This window comes from Podarcis gaigeae (genome assembly GCF_964106915.1).
Source record: "Podarcis gaigeae genome assembly, chromosome: 8".
NCBI classification, from domain to species: Eukaryota; Metazoa; Chordata; class Lepidosauria; order Squamata; family Lacertidae; genus Podarcis; species Podarcis gaigeae.
In genome coordinates this window covers 86,178,604-86,206,181 of record NC_139684.1, presented here as the reverse complement: position 1 = coordinate 86,206,181, position 27,578 = coordinate 86,178,604, and the positions used below count along the sequence as shown (strand labels likewise).

Sequence of the window (27,578 nt, the reverse complement as noted above, 5' to 3'; positions counted from 1 at the left end):
CCCACCACTGTCTCTTGGTTTTGTCCTGGGCCTGAAGGTCCCTTGAGGAGGAGACCTCCCTCCCCCCCCCCTTTAGAGGGGGCACATCTGAGGACACCCCCCCTCTCCCGGCCCCCCTCCTTTGCTTGTCTGGGACTGGCTCCCATCTGCTGAGCCAGCGGCTGGTGGCAGCTGAGGAAACAATCCCCCCGCCCGCCCCCCCGCCTTTTGGCCAAATGTTTGCCCAGCCCCGGTACAGCTGGTGTGCTTGGACCAGGCACTGGGATGGGGGGCATAGAAACAAGGGAGGGGGCCTGTCAGGACACACACACAGCTGTTGGCTCCCCAAACCCATTCAGGGGCAGCTGTCTTGCCCGGCAACGGGTTCGGGGGGGCGTGGGGGCTCTGCAGGATGCTCTTTTGTTTCAAACAGGTCTGGTGCAGCTGTTGCAAGGAAAAGTTTGACTTTGCAAAAAAGAAAGGGGGGGACTGCCTTTAAAACGGCCCCCCTCCCCATTCCCTGCAGAATCTTTTTTTAAAAAACTTTTTTAAAATTCAAAATTAAAACAAAACGTATTATCCAGAAACGTATCATCCTTATTCCCCCTCCCCATTTTTCCTCCCTCCCCCCACCCTCCCACACAAAACCCACCTACCCCCACCCCAGCCCGGCTTCCCTCAGTTCCAGTCTCTGATTTCTCTAAGAATGTTGTTTTCTGCATGTTATAGATCCTCAAACTATTTAGCTGATTATCATCAATTAAAAGTTTGTGAATGTTTATTCAGAGCCAGCCAAGGAGTCCAGTTTGCTTTGTTGCGCCTTCAAATACTTTGTAAAGGGTTCCCATTCGTCTTTCAAGTCACAGTTATCCTTGTCCCGTAGCTTATATGTCAGTTTTGCCAGTTCTGCATAGTCCGGCAATTTTTCTTGCCGTGATTCTTTAGTTGGCGGTTCTTCAGTCTTCCATCCTACCAGAACTCTTGCGGCTGTTGTCGCATACATGAAGATGTTTTTCAGCTTTTTTGGCAGATCTTTCCCTACAATCCCGAACAAAAATCAGGTTTTTTAAAACAAATATTAAATGGAATTCCCTGTAGAATCTGCTTGGGGGTCTCCATTCATTTTCTCTGCTCCTCGGCGCACCCCCCCACATCTTCACAAGAGGGGTCAGAGTTACGGGAGGGGGGGCTGTACCAGCCCAGTGTCTGTACCCTTTTTGTGTCTCTCCACAGCCGGCCGTCTGGTGGGGGCTGGGGGGAAAGATTGGCTTTGTGGCCATTGTGTGGGGCACACGCGTCACACAAAAGAGAACACTCCATCTCTCCCCCCACTCCTGCTTGTCCTTTTCTGTTGTCCTCGTCTGGCTATTTTGGTGAGGGGGGGTTGCCTTTAACAGCTGGCCGGGGCCATCTGTGAGATGAGAGGAGCTGTGGGGTGGCGGCCGCCGTAGGGAGGGAGGGAGGGAGGTATTTGCAAGCTGCAGAGAGGCTGGTGCAGCAGGCAAAGGGGTCTCTGCGAACTTCCTCTGCAGCTCAAGAGTAAGAATGAGGATCCGCGGTTTCCCCTCTGTTGTTGGGGTTGGGCTGGATGACCCCACGGGGTCCTTTCCAACTGCAATTCTGTGAATTGCAGGGATTCCTGCTAGAGGGGGAGACGACAGCTCCTGACCACAATTCAATGACCTGGGAAGGAGCCTCGGCAGTTAGTGGAGTTGGTGAGGGCATGGTGATAACGCGCAGGCCATGGGTTTGATCCCCCTGCGGGTGCATTTTCCATTATTGCAGGGGGTTGGACTAGATGACCCATGGCGCCTCAAGTCTCCTTCTTCATGCAGTGCAAACGGTGGAACTCCCTGCCACAGGAGGCAGAGATGGCCACCAATATGGGTCGCTTTAAAATATTCCATTTTTCACTCCATAAGACGCACCTGTCCTAGTTTTTAGAGGAGGAAAAGAAGAAAAAAAATATTCTGAACGAAACAGTGGATGTATGATTTTTGTGGCTCATGCTGTGGTCACAGACATGTGATTTGACAGTGAGTTTGGGGTACCCAATGTAAAAATCCTGAGGATTCATGTGGATCTGTGCTTTGTAACCACATTTTTGCGCCATTGCGGCCCCAGGCAACAGTGAGTGTGTGATTTTTTTGGTGCAGGCTGTAGCCATGGACATGCTATGTGATCTGATGGTGAATTTGGGGTGACTCAGTACAAAAATCCTGAGGATCCATGGGCTTTTACCTCCCCCCTCCCAGGCAGCTTCCACTAGCATCCCTCATCTCTCTTCCGATCCCACCGATCAGCTGTTTCCTTCCAACATTCCCTTCCCTCTTGTTTGCCTTAGTGTCTTTTCCTTAGCTGGAGCCGTTTTTTGCTCCTCCTTTTCTTCTAATTTCTCTCCTCATTGCTTTAGTCTTCCTGTCTCCTCTCCTTGCAAGTTCCCTGTCTTTACCTCCCCCCTCCCAGGCAGCCTTCTTTATTGCTAGCATCCCTTATCTCTCTCCCCGATCGCTTGCCAATCAGCGGCTTTGTTTCAACACCCCCTTCCCTCTTTCAAAAAAAAAAAGCATGATCTGCTTTCTGCCCCTGGGCAATTCAGCTCCAGGGACCACGCATTTGCTCCATAAGATGCACAGACATTTCCCCTTACTTTTTAGGAAGAAAAAAGTGTGTCTTATGGAGCGAAAAATACGGTAGGACTAGACAAATTCATGGAACGATGATTCTGAATCCCAGTTGCTGGAAACTGCAGGAGGGGAGAGAACTCTTGTGCACGGATCCTGCGTGTGGGTTTCTCTTTGAGACCCCTGGGAGAAGAGGTTGCTGGGCCAGAGGAGCCTCCTTGGGCCTGATCCAGCCGTCCTTCTGTCCAAGGCCTCTTGCTCAACTCCCGAGCATAGCTGTCAATGTTTTCCTTTTTTTAAAGGGAAATTCCCTTATTCCGAATAGGATTCCTCGCAAGAAAAGCGAAAAGTTGACAGCTATGCTCCTGAGTGATGGCTCTTTTCGGCTTCATGGCCTCTCTACCCCCACCCCAAGAAATCCTACCCTCGATTCACCCCAGGGGATGCAGGCTGCGGCTTGGAGCCCTTTGTGGAGAATGTGGGGCAGGAGCTGACCCCTCCCCAGGCGATGGCTAAGTAGCTTTGACCTCCTGGCCTTGGGCCGGGTCAGGGGGGAGCAGCTGGTGGCACCCAGCCCCTTTCGCTCCAAAGATGGCCACTTCCCTACTTTGGTGGGGCTCCTGTGCGCTTAGCAGCCTTGCTGCAGGAAGAAATGTGCTGTCAGGGCAGCAGAGCCCCCTCCAGGAGGAAAAGGGGCAACCCCTTTTTCCCTCCCCCTGCAAAGTGGGTGGGGGCCCTGCTGTGTCGTACCATCTGCAGGTTTAATGCTCAACTGTGGCAGGGGGCTTGTTTAAGCATGTCAGGAGTTCAGTGCTAGCACTTTGCCTTGCGAGACTGCTCCTGAGCACGTGGGAAGTGCCCTTCCGCCCATGTCCAAAATTTGTCGGGCACATTTTGCGCTTGGCTACCAGCCACTAGGGACGGGGGTGGCGCTGTGGGTTAAACCACAGAGCCTAGGACTTGCTGATCGGAAGGTCGGTGGTTCGAATCCCCGCGACGGGGTAAGCTCCCATTGCTCGATCCCTGCTCCTGCCAACCCAGCAGTTTGAAAGCACATCAAAGTGCAAGTAGATACATAGGTACCTCTCCGGCGGGAAGGTAAACGGCATTTCCGTGCGCTGCTCTGGTTCGCCAGAAGCGCCTTAATCATGTTGGCCACATAACCTGGAAGCTGTACGCCGGCTCCCTCGGCCAATAAAGCAAGATGAGCGCCGCAACCCCAGAGTCGGTCACAACTGGAGCTAATGGTCAGGGGTCCCTTTACCTTTACCATTACCTTTACCAGGCACTTGCTGCCACCAAGTGAAGATGCCCAGGTGCCAGGATGTCTGTCAACTGACATTTCCACCCTCTGGAGGTGCCTGCTTGGTTCAAAATTCTACAATCTGGACCGACTGGAGAGCCAGTGTGGTGTAGTGGTTAAGAGCGGTGGACTCGTAATCTGGGGAACCGGGTTTGATACCCCGCTCCTCCACATGCAGCTGCTGGGTGACCTTGGGCCAGTCACACTTCTCTGAAGTCTCTCAGTCCCACTCACCTCAAAGAGTGTTTGTTGTGGGGGAGGAAGGGAAAGGAGAATGTTAGCCGCTTTGAGACTCCTTCGGGTAGTGATAAAGCGGGATATCAAATCCAAACTCTTCTTCTTCTTCTCACACCAGCGAGACGTCCTGTCGAATTCTGTCCGTGATACTTTGTCTGCACCTGCAGAACGAATTTCAGGAAACCAAAAAGTCCTATTGAAAACTTCCAGCTTTTGAGCCAAAGGGCAACCAGCCGTTCCGTTTTGGCGACTGGAAACCCTGATTTAAGAAGCCACCTGGCTTATATACCTGAGTTTCTAACCGTCTCCTGGCCTCTTGTCTGTGCATCTCTGGGTCTTCCAGGGTCCTAGGTCTCCCCTTAGCAGCTCCCATCTGGGTTGCAAAGATTGTGTCTGTGTGTGTGTGTGTTTTTTTTTTCTTTCTTCTGCCTGCGATTGAGGCGTCCCAGTTAAATCAGCCAAGGCAAGATGAAGGGTGGTTTGTGTGCATCCTCAGAGATGGTTATAAAAACCCCGGCTCCCTGATGCTCCTTTGATCTTGGGGATGTGAAATTTGCTGGAGATTCGCCTCCCAGTATATCCTTGCCAAAAGGGCGGGGGGAGGCAAAACACCCCCACCACCTTGCTGTGTTTCTTTTTTTTTAAAAAAATCTTCTTTATTAATTTAAAATACCATCTTACAAATACATTACAGCAAAGTTAAACGCGGAAATAAAAAAAAGATAAAGAAAATAAAAATAAGGAACATAAAAGAATTAACAATAACAAATGAATATCAGTTAAAAAGCCAGTTATTTATAGTGATACTATCCTAGCGGAATCGAATGATACTTGTGTACAGTGGTACCTCGGGTTACATACGCTTCAGGTTACATATGCTTCAGTTACAGACTCCGCTAACCCAGAAATAGTGCTTCAGGTTAAGAACTTTGCTTCAGGATGAGAACAGAAATCGTTCTCCGGCGGCGTGGCAGCAGCAGGAGGCCCCATTAGCTAAAGTGGTGCTTCAGGTTAAGAACAGTTTCAGGTTAAGTACGGACCTCCGGAACGAATTAAGTAGTTAACCCGAGGTACCGCTGTATAACAAACAAATGGAATAAATACCATACCTTAGAGGAATATACAGAAAAAGCAATGAAACAAAGTGTGTGATAAAATGAAGAAGACAATATAAAAAAGTACGACGAGAAGGATTGGAAGTTTCTTCCAGGAGACGTTTTTGGATAAGATATGATGTTATATAAATATCTTGCTGTGTTTCACTCCCAGTGAGATGGGGGTGTGTGGAACGGGACGGGACCCCCAGGGTTATTAACCCTTGCTCTGCCAGAGGCTTCCGGGTCTCCTGAGATTTTGGTGAGCTGCATCCTGGGGCAGCAGCCCTCCCTGCTGCCTCCCTCCTTTGGGGTCCTCACGGATGCTGACCCCGGCTTTTTCCCTCTCTGCCCCCTTTGCAGGCCCGGGGGGGTCAGTGATGAACAAGCTGCGGCAGAGCCTGAGGCGCAAGAAGCCAGCCTACGTCCCGGAGGCCAGTCGCCCCCACCAGTGGCAGGCCGATGAGGAAGCTGTCAGAAAGGGCCGCTGTAGTTTCCCAGTGCGGGTGAGTCTGGTGAGGGGCGCCGGGGGGGGGGGCAGAGTTGGAGGGAACAGAAGGAGGGGGGGTGCCCTTATTTTATCTTATTTTGTGAGATCTATACGCCGCTTGTTTTAAAGGCGCGACAGCTCCAAAGCCGCTTACAGGAAGAATGAAACACGATCCGTATAAATACCGTATTTTTCGCTCTATAAGACGCACCAGACCACAAGACGCACCTAGTTTTTGGAGGAGGAAAACAAGAAAAAAAAAATTCTGAAACTCAGAAGCCAGAACAGCAAGAGGGATCGCTGCGCAGTGAAAGCTTCTGGGATAGCTGCGCAGCCTGCATTCGCTCCATAAGATGCACACACATTTCCCCTTACTTTTTAGGAGGGAAAAAGTGAGTCTTATAGAGCAAAAAATACGGTAACTCCTTGAAATATTTGGAAGGTAAAATTGGGCAATGGATGGAAAACGGATCAAAACTCACACAAGTCTCGGGAAGGCTTTTCCCAAACGGAAATGGTTTTTTGGTGGCACCCCCCTTTTTTGATTGATTTTCCATATTTATAAACAAACAAAAATCTTATATGTAATAATTCCACTTTTGTTTACATTGTTGAATAACTTCCTCGACTCCCCCAAGCTGAGTTTCAATGTATATCATTGTAACATTTTTCCAAAACTATTTTCCTATAAAATTTACTTAGGCAATTAACATCTTTCTTTTCATTTTCGTTTTAGACATACTATTCTATAACATCACATATTTAAATCCTGGGCCAGTCTGGTGCTCACAAATATTTCTGTATAGATTATCTTAGCATAGTTGGTTAAATAGTCTTTGAATTGCTTCCATTCCTCCTGGTACTCCAGGTTTTGTTTTTGGTATGGTTGCTTGTTGTATGGTATATCAAGAAGCAGGGAGTTCCACAGGGCTGCGCTGCCACACTCAGGATCAAGTACTAATAGTTACCCTTTGAATTTGGCCCTGGAACCAGCGTGGATCTCTGGCAGCAATGCTTTGACGTTGGTGACAGCGACTTGCTCCCGTCAGCAATTGTGCTGCAGTATTCTGCCTGCAGCTTCCAGATCAACCGCAAGGGAAGCCCCACAGAGAGGGCGCTGTGGCAGTCAGTCTTGAAGAAACCCATGCGTGAACTTCTGTGGCCAAGCTTTCCTGGTCCTGGAATGGTTTCAGGTCCTTTGGGGATCTTTCATCGCTTTGCCGGGTCCAGATCCCAGCTTAGCCCAGGATTTCCCGAGAGCAGCTGCCCAGGCTCTCTGCCATACCCAGCGCCTTTCCTGTCTGTGAAATGGGAATATCAGTGGCGACCCTGAGTGATGGGCAGGGAGGTGAGTCCAGCTGTCTGGACTCTGCTCTAGGAACATGTGTGTGTGTGTGTGTTTGGGGAGGAGAATATAAAGAAGTGTGCCTCTGAACATGTGCAGAGTGTCCGTTCCTCCACTGTGAATTGCCAGGGCTTGGTTTTCAAAGCAGGTGGGAGCTCCGTTATCCAAACATCCATCATGGATATTATTTGGGGTGGGGGGTGATGTTCATGTCCGTCTTTTGACTAGAGGTGAGGGGTTCGGAGCAGGAGGCAGAAGCCTGGCTTCGTTATTTACTTCATAAATTTTTACACTGCTTGATTGTTTTGAAAAAATGGAGCAGTTTGCGAAAAGAAAAGAGAAGGATAAAGCGATAGATAGCCCTTAGACTAAAAGCAAGTTGAAGCTTAAAATGGGTTTAAGCAGGTGCAGAAAGGAGTACAGTAAAGGCACCACTGCTATTATTATTATTATTATTATTATTATTATTATTATTATTATTTTGTTTGTTAGCACCCCGCTCATCTGACTGGGTTGCCCCAGCTGCTCTAGGCAGCTTGCTATCAAGTGGCAGGGAGTTCCAAAGTATAGGTTCCACCAGACGAAAAGATGGATTTCTGAGAAACATGGAGCAGGTTTCACATGACCCCTGCAACAGGGCCAGCTCTGCCAATCCGAGGGGGGTCGCATGTGGGGGGAGGCAATTTCGCGGGCGAACTGTTCCCAAGTTTAAAGGGTTTTATACCTTGTCCTTGTCCCCGTAGTACCTGGGTCATGCTGAAGTCTCGGAGTCTCGGGGAATGCACGTTTGTGAAGAAGCCGTGAAGAAGCTGAAAGCGGTGAGTTGCTGGGGGGTCTCGCAGGGGGTGTGGGGCAGGGTCTGGTTTCTCTCCAGGAAACACATTGGGGGGGGGGGCAGAGAAGAGGCCAGAGGGCAACCTGTGTGTGGAGCAAGGCACGGGCTGCTTCGGTAGGGCCTCTCTGCCCTGGGATGCGGAATCGTGGAGTTGGGACCTCCAAAGGTCCTCTAGTCCAACCCCCTGCCATGTGGGGAATGGCTTATGTGTGTTTCGTGGGGGTGGGTGGGTGGGGGGTTGCTGGCCTGGGAAACAGGACCCGGACCATTTGTGCTGAAAGGGTCACAGCAGATCTGTGCAGTTACCTAACAGTGTTGTCCAATGACTCAGCGTCATAAAGCAGATGGTCAAAAGGGAAATAAAAAAACCAGGGAGACAGGGAGAATCATTAAAAATTAGCTTGGTGCATGTTTTTAATTTTTGCGATTTGAAGGCTTCTAACTAGAAAGCGGGACGCAGGTGGCGCTGTGGCTTAAACCACAGAGCCTAGGGCTTGCCGATCGGAAGGTCGGCGGTTCGAATCCCCGCGACGGGGTGAGCTCCCGTTGCTCGGTCCCTGCTCCTGCCAACCCAGCAGTTCGAAAGTACGTCAAAGTGCAAGTGGATAAATAGGTACCACTCTGGCGGGAAGGCAAATTGCGTTTCCGTGCACTGATCTGGTTCGCCAGAAGCGGCTTAGTCATGCTGACCACGTGACCCGGAAGCTGTACGCCGGCTCCCTCGGCCAATAAACTGAGATGAGCGCCGCAACCCCAGAGTCTGCCACGACTGGACCTAATGGTCTGGGGTCCCTTTACCTTTAACTAGAAAGCAGTGTTTGCCCTCCTTGTCATTTTGGATGGAGAGTTGGGCAGCGATGGGGAGACTTCTATGCCCTCATTAATTAGAAGGTTGAATTTTGCTCTGATTTTATATTTCTAGCCTACCTTTCCAGCAACAAATGTTGCGCTCAGTGTGGCTCCCAATGATCACAAAAGCATTGAAAAAACAGCCAATGTTGCAATCACTGTGCCATCAAACACAATAACATATAAATGCAGAAAACAGCAACCGATTCATTGAAATGATTTTTGCATTTCAATACAGTCTTAGTCATTCAGAAAACCTCAAAAATTATTCATCGAAATGATTAATACAGAGCTGAAGAAACCAGTGAGTTGAGCAGATGAGCTTTAACCATTTGTGCTAGTTAAATCTTCCAAAATGTAGAGGCAACGATGCGTAGTGGTTAGTGTCGGACAAGGACCTGGGAGACCAGGGTTCGAATTCCCCACTCGGAAGCTCACCTTGGGAGCCCAGTCCTTGCCTCTCAGACTAACCTACCTTGCGTGGTTGTGGGAATTAGATGAGGACGAGAAGGACCATGTTTGCTGCCTTGAGCTCCTTTGAGAAAAAGGGATGTAAACACAGTAAATTGATAAAATCCTACAGGACGAAATCCATAGTATTTTTGAGGAAGGGAGAGAGAGGTTGGGGGTTATGGAGGCAGCCTGAGAGTGATGGTGGTGCAAGGCCTCTGCTGCCCCCTGCAGCTTTTAAAAAGTAACAACAAAGCAGCAAGCATTTTAAAAAGGTAAAGATAAAGGACCCCTGTACAGTTAAGTCCAGTCGCAAACGACTCTGGGGTTGCGGCGCTCATCTCACTTTACTGGCCGAGGAAGCCGGTGTTTGTCCGCAGACAGTTTTTCCGGGTCTTGTGGCCAGCAGGACTAAGCCGCTTCTGGCGAACCAGAGCAGCGCACGGAAACGCCATTTACCTTCCCGCCGGAGCGGTACCTATTTATCTATTTGCACAGGTGTGCTTTCGAACTGCTAGGTGGGCAGGAGCAGGGACCGAGCAACGGGAGCTCACCCCGTCACGGGGATTCGAATTGCCGACCTTCTGATCGGCAAGCCCTAGGCTCGGTGGTTTAGACCATGGCGCCACCTGCGCCCCATTAATAAGCATTTTACTGTATTTTAATTTTTAAAAGTTGAGCAATTTTTAAATTGGGAGATGCCTTCTAAGCAGAGTCAAGCCAAGCGACTTCTTTTTAAACCCAATGCTTTGTGTTTTATTGACTCCATTCTGTTTCAAACCCTTTCTCTCTCCCTCTCTCACTCCCCCCATAAATGTATAGTGGTACCCTGATTCCCAAACTTAATCCGTTTCGGAAGTCCATTCCAAAACCAAAGCATTCCAAAACCAAGGCGCGCTTTCCCATAGAAAGTAATGCAAAACAGATTAATCGGTTCCGGACTTTTAAAAACAACCCCTAAAACAGCAATTTAACATTCTAACGAGACCATTGATCCATAAAATGAAAACAATAATCAATGTACTGTACTATAATATAAATAAGACAGTACAGTGGTACCTCAGGTTAACTACTGAATTCATTCCGGAGGTCCATTCTTAACCTGGAACTGTTCTTAACCTGAAGCACCACATTAGCTTATGGGGCCTCCTGCTGCCACCGCGCCGCCGGAGCACGATTTCTGTGCTCATCCTGAAGCAAAGTTCTTAACCCAAGGTACTATTTCTGGCTCAGCGGAGTCTGTAACCCGAAGCGTATGTAACCTGAACCGTATGTCACCTGAGGTACCACTGTATTGTAGATGATATCAATACAGATGATACAATACACTGATTTCCGCAGTCACATAATCAATCAGTAGCTGAACTGGGTTCCACACAGTCACAAAAACAAATTGATCGAAAAAGTTTCAAAAACGAAAACGCAAAATAAATAGCAAAAACAAAAGCGCCAACCTTAATCAGTTCTGGAAGTCCATTTGACTTCTGAAATATCCAAAAACCGAGGCGCAGCTTCTGATTGGTGTAGGCGCCCCCGAAACAATAGCCGACAGTTGCATCGGATGTTCGGCTTCTGCAAAATGTTTGAAAACCAGAATATTTACTGGGTTTTCAGAGTTTGAGAACCAAGGCATTTGAGAACCAAGGTACCAATGTATACCCAAAGGGCCTTTTCACACATTCTATGGGGCACAGACTAGTTTTGCCCTTGAATGTGTGCTCAGCTGGGGGGAAGGAGCTGTTTGCCGCCCTAATATCAAAAGGACAGACATGTTGATGTGCATTGCCCGTTCCCCAACATCTGGTGCCCTCCAGATGTTGCCGACCACTCCTCCCTTTGGCCCTGACCTTTTGACCGCTGGCTGAGGCTGCTGGGAATTGTCATCTAGAACAACTTTGTGGGTGGGGGGAGACTGTGACCCCCGCTTGGGCGCAGCGGCCTGGTTGCAACAACCGGTGCCATCTCCAAAATCCAGGAGGGCAGAAGCAAAGAAATTCATTCTGTCCTCCCTTCTCCCTGAAAGAAAACCAGAGAGCCTGTGGGGCTGTAGCAAGGCTGGCAAGGTGGAATTCTGTTAACTCTGCTGCCCTCCCTCTCCTTGCCCCCCTCCCAATAGAGCGGCCGCAAATCTGTGAAGTCCGTGCTTTGGGTCTCGGCAGATGGCTTGAGAGTTGTGGACGACAAAACCAAGGTATGAAGTTGCTGCGGCTCAGAGCGCCTGCTCTGGGTACGGAAGGTTCTGGGTTCGAGTGATGCTCTTTGTGGCTTCCTGGGAGAGCCGTGGTGGAGCTGCCTTCCGCTGGCCTGAGGGCTCCTTGCGCTCCAGCGTCAAAGCGGCGACATGGAGGAGCTTTAGCCTCGGGGAACAGCAGCCTCTGGGCGTGGGCATAGAGCCGCTTCTGCTCGCACGATGCAAGCTCTCCCTTCCGCAGTGTCACACCTGCCCTTTGCCTTTCCCCTCCCGCCAGGATCTGATCGTGGACCAGACGATTGAGAAGGTCTCCTTCTGCGCCCCAGACCGCAACTTCGACAAGGCCTTTTCCTACATCTGCCGGGACGGAACCACACGGCGATGGATCTGCCACTGCTTCCTGGCGCTGAAGGATTCGGTGGGTGGCGCCAGGGGGGGGCACACGGACTTTGCAGACCCGTGCATATGGAGCTCTTAACCATAGCTGTCAGCCACCCCTTATTTGGCAGGAAAGTCCCTTATCCCAGCGCTGTGTCCCGCTGCTGTCCCTTATTGATGATGTCCCTTAAATTTCCCGGGTTTCAAAGGAAGCAGCTCCTCCCCCTCCCTCCCTCCCTGCCGGCCAGGGAGGAGGGAGGCTCCAACTGTGTTGCTTGGCTGCGTTGCTCACCCAATAAGGAGTCTAAGAACGACTGGGGGGTGGAGCTGGCATGCCTTGTGCCCATCAAATCGGCCGCCTTGCCTGGGGACTCGCCTTTGCTCAGCGCTTCCCAGCAGAGAGGTGACAGTGGTTTTCCTTGCTGTATCCCCTTTGCTGGGTTGCTGCGCTGTGGGAACCACCGCTTGAGGCTTCGTTTGGCTGCTGGCTGAGCTTTCTGCCTTTGGCTCGGAGGGGTTCAGAAGTCGAACATACCTGTGGGTGGAAAAATCCCTTATTTTCAAATCTGTAAGTTGACAGCTATGCTCTTAACGGTTTTTTTGCATTGTTTCCTCACCTTTTCCTCCATGGGGCTCACAGTGTGGTTTGCCTTTGTCCTCGCTTTATTATGCATTTTGTGTTCTCACTTTGCATTTTTAGGTTGTGGTCGTTGGGTGAAGGGCGGAATATAAACTTAATAAATGATTACAACAATAATAATCACAGAATCATAGAATTGGAGAGTTGGAAGGAACGCCAAGGGTTTTAATGCAGCTCCCTACAGCAGCAGCAGCAATAATGAAAATAATAATAATAATGTACATGGTTCTCTCCCTTCCTCATTTAATACCCACAACAACCCCGTGAGGTAGGTCAGCCCAAGAGGCAGGGACCGGCCCCCAAGGTCACTCCCTGCACTTCATGGTTGGATGCGGGGATTCGAACCCTGGTCCCGATCTGGCACTCTAACCACTGCACCACCGCTGCCACTCTCCCCCCAACCGGCACCATCAGAACCATAGATGCTGCTCTGGATGTCCTCCTGCAATGAGTGAAGCCTCAAAAATCACTTCGCTGCCCCTTGGCACCCCCAAAGTACCTGCTGGCAACCCTAGAGCTGTGCGGATGCCGTGGGGTCCCCTTCCCCTGTGAGACCCCTCTTGTCATTGGGTGGAAAGGATCAGGTTTAAAGCCTTCGACGCAGAGAGTCGCCGTCTCTCTCAGCCTGACCCGCTCCCCCGGCAATCTGCACAGAATTTTGCTTGATGGTTGCCATTAATTTGATCTTAATTTGTTTTTAATTAATTTTATATTGAATGTTTTTAGAATGTTGGACTATTTTGATTGTTGTTAGCCACCCTGAGCCCAGCTTCGGCTGGGGAGGGCGGGATATAAATAAAATGTATTATTATTATTATTATTATTATCCCAACCTACCTCACAGGGTTGATGTAAGGAGGGGGACAAGTGTTCTTCAGCAAACGTCCCAAAATCTGCCTAGCCCTTTCTCAAAGCCACCTTAACTGAGTGGCTGTTGCTGACCTTGTGGCAGGGAGTTCCGCAGGTTATCCACCGACCAGCATTTGCCGTGGTGCACAGGGCACAGGGGCCTGCCTTCCTCCTCCTCAGCCGGTGCAAGGGCCGCCCCTCCGCCCCCCGGCCTTCCCTCTGGGCTGCTCTGACAGCCTCGTCCGCCTCTCCCCCTCGCAGGGAGAGCGCCTGAGCCACGCCGTGGGATGTGCCTTTGCCGCTTGCCTGGAGCGCAAGCAGAAGCGGGAGAAGGAGTGTGGTGTCACGGCCTCCTTCGACGCCACCCGCACCAGCTTCGCCCGTGAGGGCTCCTTCCGCCTGCCGGGACCCCCTGCCTCTGCCAGCCGACCCTCAGGAGCAAGGCCCCCGCAGGACAGGAAGAAAGGTAAAAACCCCGGCCTTTGGGTGCTAAGAGCAGACCACCAGGATCAGGCCCATCTGGTCCAGCATCATCTCATACTGGCCAAATACCGAGGAACCGAGATAGACTGTCACTGCAGCTGGAGGTTCCATAAGAGCATTGAAAGAGCCTGGCTTGCTGGATCAGGCCCATGTCCCATCAAATCCAGCCTCCTGTTCCCGCAGTGGCCAACCAGATGCCCATTATGAGAAACCTTGCAGGCAGGATTCGAACCCAAGGCCCTCTCCCCTCCTTTGGTTTCCAGCAATTGGCATTCAGAAGCATTTATTGCCTCAACTGCAGAAGCAGAGCAGAGCCCTCGATAGGCCTCTCCTCCTCCCTGACTTTGTCCAATCCTATTTCAAAGACATTCCTGTGGGAGGGAGTTCCGCAGTTTAACTCTGGGCGAAAAAGCCTTCTCTTTTATCTGACCAACCTACAGGCTCATAGCACAAGTTCCAGTCTTGGGAGATGTAGCGTTACCAAAGCAAGGAAGGATTGGACTCTGATTAATAAAATACACACGAGACTTGACCAGCAAGACTCTGGGAGGAGTGCGTATAATAATAATTCCTGTCCACCCCTCGGCCCAGGTCGTTTTATTCACAAAAGAACTTTTTACACAGTGTTCATAAGAACCAATCAGATTTCCTCTGATTTCCTAAACAGGCCTGCCTTCAGAAAACCCCACGTGGGGACAAAGTTAAAGTTAAAACCACAAAGAGCTAATTTGAGCATGCATAATAAAGCTAAAGGGACACCTGACTATTAGGCCCAGTCGTGGCCGACTCTGGGGTTGCGGCGCTCATCTCGCTTTACTGGCCGAGGGAGCCGGCGTACAGCTTCCGGGTCATGTGGCCAGCAAGACTAAGCCGCTTCTGGCGAACCAGAGCTGCGCACAGAAACGCCGTTTACCTTCCCGCCGGAGTGGTACCTATTGATCTACTTGCACTTTGATGTGCTTTCGAACTGCTAGGTTGGCAGGAGCAGGGACCGAGCAACGGGAGCTCACCCCGAGGCGGGGATTCGAACCGCCGACCTTCTGATCGGCAAGCCCTAGGCTCTGTGGTTTAACCCACAGCGCCACCCGCATCTCTCAGAGTAAATAAAATAGAATCAAGGAGGAATGCTTTTAGGAAACCCTGGAGGTCATAAACAGCAGTAAACAGGAGAGGAAAGATGGCAGTATTTACCATCTCCATGTGAACTCTCTCCCTGGTCCTTAAGATCTTAAGATTAAACTACATCAAAGCGACCTTCTATCTTTATGCCCCAGGATGCCTGGTGAAGCAACTGGCCTGTGTTTTTTGAATGCTTATACAGTGGTACCTCAGGTTAAGTACTTAATTCGTTCCAGAGGTCCGTACTTAACCTGAAACTGTTCTTAACCTGAAGCACCACTTTAGTTAATGGGGCTTCCTGCTGCTGCTGCGCCGCAGGAGCACGATTTCTGTTCTTATCCTGAAGCAAAGTACTTAACCTGAAGCACTATTTCTGGGTTAGCGGAGTCTGTAACCTGAAGCGTCTGTAACCTGAAGTGTATGTAACCTGAGGTACCACTCTACGTGCCTGTCGGGCGTAGAGAAAGCAAATGCCAGAGGCGCAGAGGCTTGTGGGATTCGATCAGAAATTATTGTCAACGAATCAAACCCAGTCAGCGCGATGCTTTCATCTCGGACACAGTGGCTTGCTCCATGTTTCATAATTCCCATAGCAATCCCACCTGACCCCCACACTCTGGATATTTGCACCCCTACAAAGAAGAGAATAAAAAACTTGTCTGCTTTCCATACATAAATCGTATAAAGGCGACCCCTTCCCCAAGACCCCAGAATGTGGGCACTTCAGAGGGGCAGGGAAAGCGGTGCCAAGACTCCTTTGCAAGAGAAGAGCGAGGTCCTGGGTTCGGGTCCCTTCCACCCCGGGACGACGCTAAATTTTTGCTTTCTCCCCCTTCAGCGGAAGCGGCGACGGTGCCTGCGCCCCCCTCCCCAGCTCCCGCCCAGCCAGGCAGCGCCTCCCCTCCGCAGGGGGCCACGTCGCCGGAGGAGAAGGCCGAGGTGGGGGGCGCCCACGCCATCCCACGCCGCCATGCGCCCCTGGAGCAACTGGTGCGCCAGGGCTCCTTCCGGGGCTTCCCCACCCTCAGTCAGAAGAACTCTCCATTCAAGAGGCAACTCTCCTTGCGGCTAAACGAGCTGCCCTCCACCTTGCAGCGCAGGGGGGACGCAGGTGAAGAACGGGGGCGCAGCAGAGGGAGGTGAAGCGTGGAGGGGGGGCCTCGAGAGACCCTTTGGGTGCATGGGTGTCATTCCACAGAGGTTTTCAAATGTGCTTCCTCAATGGAGCTTCCACATGCCATGGCAGTCTACCTTCTGATTACGCTGGTGGGATAAATCATGCCGGGGCGGGTATAAAACACTTGTTATTATAATCATAATCATAATTAATAATACAGCGGTACCTCGGGTTATGTACTTAATTCGTTCTGGAGGACCGTTCTTATCCTGAAACTGTTCTTAACCTGAAGCACCACTTTAGCTCATGAGGCCTCCTGCTGCCGCCGCACGATTTCTGTTCTCATCCTGAAGCAAAGTTCTTAACCCGAGGTACTATTTCTGGGTTAGCGGAGTTTGTAACCTGTAGCGTATGTAAACCAAGGTACCACTGTAATAATAATAATAATAATAATAATAATAATAATAATAATAATAATAATAATAAATGTATTATTTGTATCCCACCCATCTGGCTCGATTTCCCCAGCCACTCTGGGTGGCTTCCAACAAAGATTAAAAATACATTAAAATGTCACACATTAAAAACTTCCCTGAGCAGGGCTGCCTTCAGATGTCTTCTAAATGTCAGGTAGTTGTTTATCGCTTTGACATCTGGTGGGAGGGCGTTCCACAGGGCAGGTGCCACTACCGAGAAGGCCCTCTGCCTGGTTCCCTGTAACTTGGCTTCTCGCAGGGAGGGAACCGCCAGAAGGCCCTCGAAGCTGGACCTCAGTGTCAGGGTAGAACGATGGGGGTGGAGATGCTCCTTCAGGTGTACTGGGCCGAGGCCATTTAGGTTTTTTTGTTTCATTCTTGGAAATCTTTTCTGTTTCATTTCACACCGTATAAAGCAAGAGGGAACCGTTATAACGACAGGTGAAACTTAGCCGTACCCCTTTGTGATTCGGGGTAGATTACTTGCAAGATTCACGACAGATAAACATAATTTATTTTTTTTGGTATAAAAAAGAGAGATAAAATTAAAAGATGGGGAAAAACCAAACTATAAAATAGGCTCAGAGGTTAAAATAATAGTCCAGTTCGTGAAAGACAAAAGCAAAAATAAATGTTTTCCGATGAAGAATATCGGTGCTATGGGGTCATTCAGTCTAGTTCCCAATTTGCCTTCCCGCCAGAGTGGTACCTACTTATCTACTTGCATTTGACGTGCTTTCGAACTGCTGGGTTGTCAGGAGCAAGGACCAAACAATGTGAGCTCACCCGTCGCGGGGATTCGAACCACCGACCTTCTGATCGGCAAGCCCTAAGCTCTGTGGTTTAGACCACAGCGCCACCCGCGTCCCATATTTTGACAATACATCTCCATTAATTAATGCAATAGCAAAAAAAATAAATACTTAGCAGCATTTCTCATTTATTCTTGCTGTCTTTCTGCTGACAGATGAAGTCCTTTTTATTCTGACAGGGATTTAGGAACTGCCTTTTTTTTAAGCAAAGGGTGCTGAGATGTTTTTATCGCTCTCATAATCAGCATTTTTAACAGATATTTAAAGTTTATATTGTTTTAATTCTGTTAGTTTTCAAGTACTTTTTAATGGTGACCTATGTTCTTAGTTTTTTTTCTATCCTGGTAAGCTGTCTTGGCAAAAAAAAAAAAAAAGAGGGTATGAATTTGCTTTTTTTATTTCATAAAAGGCTTTATGGTAGAAAGACAACTTCAGCACGGTTTACATAAAGCGATACAATTATTTGAGATTTTTTTTCTGACAGCCGTAATTAAAAACATACAAAAAGTTAAGACTTAAAACATGCATCAAACATCTAGGTAAGGCTCGTGGGGAGACTGAGGTCTGGGGGTTGTGTGTATTGTTGGGGGGGGCTCTTGATGGGGATGCTAGTTGGAAAATGTGGGGCGCAAGCTGCTTTGGGGGGGCAGGCCCTTCTGAAATCCTCCCCTCCCTCCCGCCCGCCAGTCATTGAGCTCGACTCGACTCCCAACGGCGACTCCGACAGCATCACTGCCCTCTGCAGTCAGATCGACTCCTCGCTCACCCAGCCGGCCGGCGAGGCCCCCAATGGCACCCCACTTAACGGCACCCCTGGACCCACGGCAGCCGCAATGCCCATGGAAGGGGGCAGCACAGGTATGTTGCCACCTCCCCTCCCCAGAAAGGCCTATGCCCCACAGATGATGATAATAATAATAATAAAATTTATTATTTATACCCCGCCCATCTGGCTGGGCTTCCCCAGCCACTCTGGGCGGCTTCCAACAAAATATTAAAATACAGACATACCTCGAGTTGAATGTGCTTCGGGTTGAGCGCGTTCGAGTTGTGCTCTGTGGCAACCCGGAAGTAACAGAGCGCGTTACTTCTGGGTTTCGCTGCATGTGCAGACGCTCAAAATGACGTCACGCGCATGCGCGGTAACAGCAAAACGCGACACGTGCCGACGCATTTTGCGTTCCGTTCGGGATGCGAACGGGGCTCCGGAACGGATCCCGTTCGCATCCCGAGGTACCACTGTACCGTAATACATCAAACATTAAAAGCTTCCCTAAACAGGGCTGCCTTCAGATGTCTTCTAAAAGTCTGGTACTTGTTGTTCTCTTTGACATCTGGTGTGAGGGTGTTCCACAGGGTGGGTGCCACCACCGAGAAGGCCCTCTGCCTGGTTCCCTGTAACTTGGCTTCTCGCAGTGAGGGAACCGCCAGAAGGCCCTCGGAGCTGGACCTCAGTGTCCTGGTAGAACGACTGGGAGGTGCAAAACCAGACTGGGAGGTGCAAAACCTGGCTTGACTAGCAGCGCAGGGCGAAAGGATCTTAGGGGTTTTAATATAGACCACAAGCCAACCGTGAGATGCAGCTGCAAAAAAGGCGAATGCTATTCCAGGCTGCATCCGCAGAAGTCGAGTGTGCTGATCAAGGAAAGTCATAGTCCCACTCTTCTGCCTTGGTTCAGACCATACCTGGAATACTGTGTCCATTTCTGGGCACCACAATTTAAGGATATTGAGAAGCTGGAAGGTGTGCAGAGGAAGGCAACCAAGACGATCAAGGGCCTGGAGACGAAACCCGATGAGGAATGGTTGAAGGAGCTGAGTATCTTTAGCCTGGAAAAGAGAAGATATGAAAGCCATCTTCAAATATCTCAAGGGCTGTCAAACGGAAGAGGGAACAAACTTGTTTTCTCCCACTTTGGGGAAGAGAAAGATGCTATCCTCTAGCTTCAAGTTGCAAGAAAGTATTGCAGATATTAATAGTTTGCAGCACAGATGCATAAAAACTGACTCCTCTTGAGATGTAACATTGCCCAGACCCAGGCATAGGCAAACTCCGGCCTTCCAGGTGTTTGGGACTACAATTCCCATCATCCCTAGGTAACAGGACCAGTGGTCAGGGATGATGGGAATTATAGTCCCAAACATCTAGAGGGCTGGAGTTTGCCTATGCCTGGCCCAGACCCATACAAATTGACTACTGTAATTCACTCTACGCGGGGCTGACCCAGAAACTCTAGCGGGTGCAGAATGCTGCAGCGAGGCTCCTCACGGGGTCCCTGCCATGGGAGCATATTCACCCAGTGCTTTTCAAGCTGCACTGGCTCCCGGTGGAGTACAGGGTCAGGTTCAAAGTGCTGGTCTTGACCTTTAAAGCCCTTTGTGGTTTAGGGCCCTCGTAGCTACGGGACCGCCTCTCCTGGTATGCCCCATGGAGGACCTTAAGGTCCACGTATAGCAACACCCTAGAGGTCCCGGACCCTAAGGAAGTCAGATTAGCTTCAACCAGAGGCAGGGCCTTTTCAACACTGGCCCCGGCCTGGTGGAATGCTCTGTCTCATGAGACCAGGGTTCGGTGGGATCTGATTTCTTTCCGAGAGCCTGTAAGACAGAGTTGTTCCACCTGGCCTTTGCCTTGGAGCCAATTTGATTCCTTCCCCCTCTTTCTTTTTTCCTTTCTCCTCCTGTGATGAGGCTGCATTTTAATGTTTTTAATGTTTTAATGTAGGTACAAGGGTCCTAGACCGTGAAGGGCTTTAAAGTTCAAGACCTTGCCTGGCAGCGGGTTGGGCTAGATGACCCCTAGGCGCACCCCCAGCCCTACAACTCCTCCTCTCCCGTCCTCCTGGACTGAGCTGCTTTTCTCTTCTCCCTCTTGCCCTCTGCAGGTCCCTCGGCTGGAGCCCCCGTCACCCCCCCATTCCAGCCGGGCCACAAGCGGACGCCCTCAGAAGCTGAGCGCTGGCTGCAGGAAGTGGCCAAGGCCGCGAAGGCCCAACAACAACAACAGCAGCAGCAGCAGCAGGTGCCCATGGCGCTGCCCGCCTTCCCCCTGAGCTACGACGTGGGCCCCCCGCCCCTGGGCATGTTTGTGCCGCCCCCTCCTCAAATGCCGCCGGCTTTCCTCCCCATGGGCATGCAATACCCGCCGGGGATGCCCTACGCTGCTGCTGCTGCTGCCGCTGCGCCCAGCTTGCCTGTGGTGGGCATCACCCCCTCCCAGATGGTGGCCAACGCCTTCTGCTCTGCCACGCAGGCACCCGCTGCAAACTTGGGGGCCAAGGCCAGCCCCTTCCCGCAGAACCTGCTGGGCCCGGCCCGGCCCAGGCCCAACGGCGGCTCCTGGCCCCCTGAGCAGAGCCTGCCTGCGCCCCCCGCCCCCCGCCAGGACCCCCCCACAGACCCCTTTGAAGCACAGTGGGCGGCGCTGGAGTCCCGGGCTCCTTCCGCCACCCCCAACCCCTTCTCCGGCGACCAGCAGAAAACCTTCGAGATCGAGCTGTGACCGCCACGTTTCCGCAACTTGGACTGCCGGGGGCCGCCCTGCTCTCCTTTCCGGCCCCCTCCCCGCCACAGAGTCCTGCCTGCGAGCTGTCAACGTTCTCGGACTCCATTTCCCATCAGCCCAAGGGGCTGGCATCCGCCAACAGCCCGGGGGGTTGGGGAGCTTTTTGTTGTTTCTGGTGGGGTGTCCCTCCTGGTCTGGTTGGGGGGCTCAGTTTATTTCACTCTTCCTCCCCAGAGGAAACGAAAGAGGGGGCTGAGGTGCGGGTGCAGGGGGGCCCCTTCTCTTGCCATAACGTCCAGAGTTTCTGCTCCTGGGCATTTGGGGTGACAGTGAATCCAGCTGGCCTGGCGCTGGCTCTTTTTGTGCTTCCTTTACTCCCCTTCGTTTGGTTGAGTAACCCAAAGACTCTCTTCCCTGGCTTGTCCCGACCCGGCTGCCTTCTGCAGAGCCCCCCCCTTGCCCCCCCTACATAATCCATTCCTCAGGCAGCACCTTACAAGTGACAGAGTCATTCTTTGGAGGGCTCAAATCCCTGCAGCGGGGAGTTCCCCAGCTCCCTGAGCACATGAAACCTCTCTCCTCGCAGCCCGGTGGTAGGAAATGCCCTGAAGCAGAAGGCTGAGACACCGTGGGAGTGGCACAGTCGTGCCCCATTTTGGGCGGTGCTCAGGTGGGAGTCAAGGCTCCTTAAGGCCCTCCAGTGGCTGGAGTGGGGAGGGGTACCCTTACTGCTTAGTAGGCTTCTGTGCATTGGGGGTGGTGGCGATCTCACCTGGCACAATGTTCAGAGCGGATCGTGCCCAAGCAAACAGTTTTAACTCACTTTCGTCTGGTGGAAACGTCCGTTGTTTTTAAACGACATTCCCAGCTACGAATGGCGCTCGGATTACAGGGAATCTGTGGGGTGAGGCAACGGACACCCCCACTTCGAAGCTGCTGGTTTTAGAAATCTGCCCGATCGCCAACAGCGTGGATAAAATTGGTTGGGTGGGCTTGTGGGTTTCCTACCTTCCTTCCACCCCCCCTTAATAATTTGATCTCCGCTGTATTTTATTTTTTGGAACGGGGGAAGGATAAAAGCCCCTAGGATGTAAAATTATATTGAATTCGGCAAGGGAACCGTCTTAGTTTTTTATTTTGTTTTTAACCGTGCCTCAAAGTCAAATTCCAGTAATGGAACTGAACAATTTCAAAACGAGGTTCAGCAAAAAAACACACACAAAAAAAACACACGTGGTTGTGCTGCAGAAATAGTGTGAATGTTGGGAGAGGGAGGGGGTGAGATTTTGGTTCTGCAGCTGCAGGGAGCGCTGGACATGGGGGGGCGGAAGGAAGTACAATGGAGCTGGACTGCCACCCCCCCCCCAGGAAAACCAGATGTTGGACTGCAGGTTCAGTTTAAGGAGAATCCAGCCATGCTTCTGCCGTTTGGGGTCTGTAGTGTTACAGGAAAAATCCGAGGGCTCCCTTGGACAAAACAAAGACACCAACCAGGATAACTTGGAGCAAAACAGCAGCCTGTAGGCTTGGCCTTTATTGAACTGTTGCAACAGGGTATTCCCCTCACGTGCAGGAGAGAGGAAAGACCCAGAAGAATAGTGTGCAAGGTCTTATAAAAACTTTTGAAATTCCCCTCCTCTAGGTCTAGCCCACCCCCAGAAAGGAGGGGTTGAGGGAGGCATACATTACAGAAAGGAGGGGTTGTGGGAGGCATACATTACAGAAAGGAGGAGTTGAGGGAGGCGCACATTACAGAAAGGAGGGCTGAGGGAGGAGTTGGTGGTAACATGAGTGTCTTGTCACCTGGCTGGTTCCTCCTTTCCCCCTCCCCATGAGTACTTTCCAGAGGACAAGGGGGAGTTTGCAGTTTCCTGCCCCCTGAGGGAAGATCTGATCAGTGTCCTTTGTTTCAGTCCATGTTGAATCCACTCCCATATGCAAGTTCTTTGTGATCTTGATTGTCTTCTGTCTGGGATCATCAGGGTTGGCATGGGCAGGGCTCCAGTGTATGTGCTGAGACAGTGAAGGGATTATGGCTGACTAAGTCACCCCCCTTTGTTAGTTCTTGTCATTGGGAGTAAAATAAAAATGGAACAGTGCAAATCCAATGTATGGTTGATTTTCTATGAATTTATAACAGAAATGTGGCGTATGTAGTGTGTGAGTGTGAAGTTTATACAAACAGAATGATTGGGGTGGGGGGGTTCCTGCTACAGTAGCAAATGCCCCCCCCCCCAGGCTGCAATGGAGCTGGTGAGCCTGGTACCATTTGCACCGGGGGGGGGCACACATCACGCTTGATGCCCCCCCAACTAAGTAGCCATTCCTTCCTCTGCCCCCTCCCACCTACAGAGCACCTGGGTCACATACAAGGGGGGTGGGGCTGGGGGTGGAAAGGGGCTCTGGTTCTCCTGCCCCCCCCAAAAAAACTGCCTGGACACAGAAAATCCCTCCCCCCCCCCCCGCTTTCTATTTTCTATCTTATTTCCAAATGTTTTGTATCTAAGAATTCCACATATTTGTATTATATAATAAATGACAAAATAAAGCCAGTAATATAATAGCCCAATTTTGAGCCTTGTATGTTTATGTGGCATTAATAAAAAGCAGAGATATCACCTTGGCAGCAAAGGCCCGTATAGTTAAAGCTCTGGTTTTCCCAGTAGTGATGTATGGAAGTGAGAGCTGGACCATAAAGAAGGCTGATTGCCAAAGAATTGATGCTTTTGAATTGCGGTGCTGGAGGAGACTCTTGAGAGTCCCATGGACTGCAAGAAGATCAAACCTCTCCATTCTTAAGGAAATCAGCCCTGAGTGCTCACTGGAAGGACAGATCCTGAAGCTGAGGCTCCAATACTTTGGCCACCTCAGGAGAAGAGAAGACTCCCTGGAAAAGACCCTGATGTTGGGAAAGATAGAGGGCACAAGGAGAAGGGGACGAGAGAGGATGAGATGGTTGGATAGTGTTCTCGAAGCTACCAGCATGAGTTTGACCAAACTGCGGGAGGCAGTGGAAGACAGGAGGGCCTGGCGTGCTCTGGTCCAGGGGGTCACGAAGAGTCGGACACGACTAAACGACTAAACAACAACAGCAACAATATTTATGTCTAGGTTTTTTGTCATCATCCCGCCCCCCCCCCCCCCGGGAGCAGCAGGAGGAACTTGGGGAGAGGGGGCTGGCTGAGCGTTTTGTAGTATTAATGCATTTCCAAAATAAGGAACGTTTAGGTGAGCTTGTAATTTTTTACTTTTCAAAAAGCTTCCGGGCATTTAGGAGGAGCACCTGGACACAGACACACAGACACACACTTGCGCAAACACATCTCCGCCAGCGGGCAGCCTGCTTTTTGTTTTTATCCTGCAGCATGAAATGGGTAATGAATCACAACAGTGCCCACAAAAAATCACGAGAGCCTTTTAAAAGCCACGACGGAAGGGGCAGACGAGTTTCTCGTCTCCTGCGTTTGGGATCCTCTGCATTTCTGGTCGCTTCTCTGCCCCAAAAAAGGATGTTGCAGGAGTTGGGGAAAGTTCAGAAAACGGCAAACGTTCCAGCTTGACTCCCTGTGAGGAAATGTTGCAGCGTTTGGGACTTTTTGGAGATAAGGCAAGTATGGCGACGGGGCAGAAGTATATAAAATTATGCCTGGAATGGGAAAAGTAGAGAAAAGTTTTTTCCCTCTCTCTCTCAAAGCATCTCAAGCAATGGAACTGAAGGCTGGAAGATTTGGGAAAGATGGAAGAAAAATTTTCACGAAACCGATAGTTAAACGGTGGAACTCCCTCCCACAAGATTCCCAATAACTAGGGTGGCTTTGAAAGAGGATTTGGCAAAATCATGGAGGGCTTGGGGTGGCTACTGGCCAGGATTTTTGGGGGCAGCCATGCTTCTGAATCCCAGTTGAAGGGGACCTCAGGAATCATAGAATGATAGAGTTGGAAGAGACTCCAAGGGCCATTGAGTCCAACCCCCTGCCAAGCAGGAAACACCATCAGAGCACTCCTGACATATGGTTGTCAAGCCTCTGCTTAAAGACCTCCAAAGAAGGAGACTCCACCACACTCCTTGGCAGCCAATTCCACTGTCGAACAGCTCTTACTGTCAGGAAGTTCTTCCTAATGTTTAGGTGGAATCTTTTTTCTTGTAGTTTGGATCCATTGCTCCGTGTCCGCTTCTCTGGAGCAGCAGAAAACAACCTTTCTCCCTCCTCTATGTGACATCCTTTTATATATTTGAACATGGCTATCATATCACCCCTTAACCTCCTCTTCTCCAGGCTAAACATGCCCAGCTCCCTTCGCCGTTCCTCATAAGGCATCGTTTCCAGGCCTTTGACCATTTTGGTTGCCCTCCAGGAAAACATTCGGAAGGCCGAATGTTTTCCTGCTCTCACCCTCCTCTCGGGTTTCCAATAACTGACATTGGGCTGGACCCTGGGAGAAGAGGATGTGGGCCTGATCCTGCAGACATTTCTTAGGTTCTCAAGCACAAAGTTCCTTGGAAGGAAGAAGGTCGCTTATTGGTTTATTTTACAAAATGTTTATACTGCATGATTGTAAGGGAAACCTCAAAGCGGTTTGCAAAAAGATAAAACATTAAAATCAATTTTTAAAAATTCAGAACATACAAAAGCAAAAATACTAAAACGAGTTAAAGTGGCCTCAACCTTCCTAGGGGTCAGCAAACTTTTTCAGCAGGAGGCCGGTCCACTGGGGGTCGGTCAGACCTTATGGGGGGGGGGGCGGACTATATTTTGAAAAAAGAAATGAACGAATTCCTATGCCCCACAAATAACCCAGAGATGCATTTTAAATAAAAGGACACATTCTGCTCATGTAAAAACATGCTGATTCTCGGACCATCTGCAGTGGATTTAGAAGGCAATTGGGCTGGATCCGGCTCCCGGGCCTTAGGTTGCCTACCCACTAGGGGGACGGAAAGCTAGCTCTAGAACTCCTTTTCCGTTTTTTGTTAAATCTTTTTATTTATTGAGTTTTACATTGCAATTTTTAGATTTAAACATCAACATCATCATTTAGGAATTCCTGAATCCTTTGACGCCCCTCCGCTCTTCCATGGTTACCATTTTCAATTTCCCGCTTGGACTACTGCAATGCGCTCTGTGTGGGGCTACCTTTGAAGGTGACCCGGAAACTACAACTAATCCAGAATGCGGCAGCTAGACTGGTGACTGGGAGCAGCCGCCGAGACCATATAACACTGGTCTTGAAAGACCTACATTGGCTCCCAGTACATTTCCGAGCAGAATTCAAAGTGTTGGTGTTGACCTTTAAAGCCCTAAACAGCCTCGGTCCAGTATATCTGAAGGAGCGTCTCCTCTCCCATTGTTCTGCCCGGACACGGAGGTCCAGCTCCAAGGGCCTTCTGGAGGTTCCCTCCCTGCGAGAGGCCAAGTTACAGGGAACCAGGCAGAGGGCCTTCTTGGTAGTGGCACCCGCCCTGTGAAACGCCCTCCCACCAGATGTCAAAGCGATAAACATCTACCTGACATTCAGAAGACATCTGAAGGCAGCCCTGTTCAGGGAAGTTTTTAATGTGTGACATTTTAGTGTATATTTCTTCTTTGTTGGAAGCTGCCCAGAGTGGCTGGGGAAACCCAGCCAGATGGGCGGGGTACAAATAATAATAATAATAATAATAATAATAATAAATAATAATAATAATAATAATAATTTTTTCAACTGCTTCACTTATTTTCTCTATTTTTCTTAAACAATCCATTTTTACCTTGATTTTTAGTACATTACAAGCGTCACTCAAATCCTGCCAAAGTTTTTAGTTGTTTACAAGTTTTCTCTTAAATACATTGTAAATTTTCCCTGTTCCTTCTTAAAGTTCTTTTCTTCCTGCTTTCTGATTTTCCCGATCATTTTTGCCGTTTCGGTGTAGTCCATCATCTTCATCAACCATTCGTCTCCGGTCGGGACTTTATCTTCTTGCCATCTCTGGGCCAGTAGTATTCAGGCTGCTGTCGTTGAATAAAATAAATAGTATTTTCTGCTCCTTAGGTATCTCTGCACCTAAAATTCCTAATAAAACAGCCTCTGGTCTAGAACTCCTTTTCCATGCCAGCTTGCCTCTGAGGATATGCAGAGTGCCCATAGGCAGAGCCAGGCAACCCTGGCCGTCTCTCTTCAAGGCTTTTAGGTTTCCTCTTCAGTGGTGACAATGACCCTGCCACACAGTGGTGGGCCAGGGTCTTCTTGCCCCTAGTCCCCGCATTGGCACCCTGCAGCCCCCTACCCCATAATAATGTGGGGCTCCCCACCTAGCAGGGGCCTGTGGACAGAGGGAGAGGCTCAACTGGCCCTGAAACAGGAGTAGAAGGATGCCGACAAGGACTCTGAGCATGTACAGAGTGCTGGACCCTGAGCAGCTCTCAAATTTGCATTTGGGTCACACAGGTGGGCTTGAGCTACAGGAAATTCGACGTTAGCGGGATGGGATGTGCCCTCGCCTTCAGAGTGACCCCAAAATAATATATGTATCGGCTGCACACACACAAATATGACCCCCCCAAATAAATTCCTTCTCCCCACCCAGCAGAATCTAGACTGGAGAAAGCAGATGTGTGTGGTTTTTTTCTGGGGGGGGTGTTCCCCCTGCAGCCCTCCTGATGTTGCTGCTGCTCCCAGAATCACCCCTGACCTTTGACCCTGCTGGCTGATGGGGCTCCAACCACCTATCTAGGGCAGGCATCATCCAACTCGGCCCTCCAGATGTTTTTGGGACTACAACTCCCATTATCTCTAGCTAACAGGACCAGTGGTCAAGGACGAT

General features: G+C 50.2%; 1 protein-coding gene and 1 long non-coding RNA gene across 3 annotated transcripts in view; one reads left to right on the top strand and one right to left on the bottom strand.

The window, feature by feature from the left end:
* NUMBL (NUMB like endocytic adaptor protein) overlaps positions 1-23,341 on the top strand; it is a 35,450-nt gene extending 12,109 nt beyond the window's left edge. Inside the window, exons 2-10 of one of the 2 annotated variants that reach the window (XM_083753947.1) lie at positions 5,601-5,743; positions 7,816-7,890; positions 11,323-11,397; positions 11,675-11,815; positions 13,526-13,730; positions 15,705-15,977; positions 17,959-18,129; positions 20,157-22,209; positions 22,996-23,341. In XM_083753947.1, coding sequence (XP_083610073.1) covers positions 5,618-5,743; positions 7,816-7,890; positions 11,323-11,397; positions 11,675-11,815; positions 13,526-13,730; positions 15,705-15,977; positions 17,959-18,129; positions 20,157-20,773 — 1,683 coding nt within the window. In that variant the 5' untranslated portion in view covers positions 5,601-5,617 and the 3' untranslated portion in view covers positions 20,774-22,209; positions 22,996-23,341. Of the gene's footprint in view, positions 1-5,600; positions 5,744-7,815; positions 7,891-11,322; positions 11,398-11,674; positions 11,816-13,525; positions 13,731-15,704; positions 15,978-17,958; positions 18,130-20,156; positions 22,214-22,995 lie in introns of both variants that reach the window. The other variant, XM_083753946.1, reaches the window with a different exon arrangement.
* The window catches only part of LOC310851804, a 442,605-nt gene that overhangs the window by 522 nt on the left and 414,505 nt on the right, over positions 1-27,578 (bottom strand). The gene's annotated exons all lie outside the window — the stretch shown is intronic.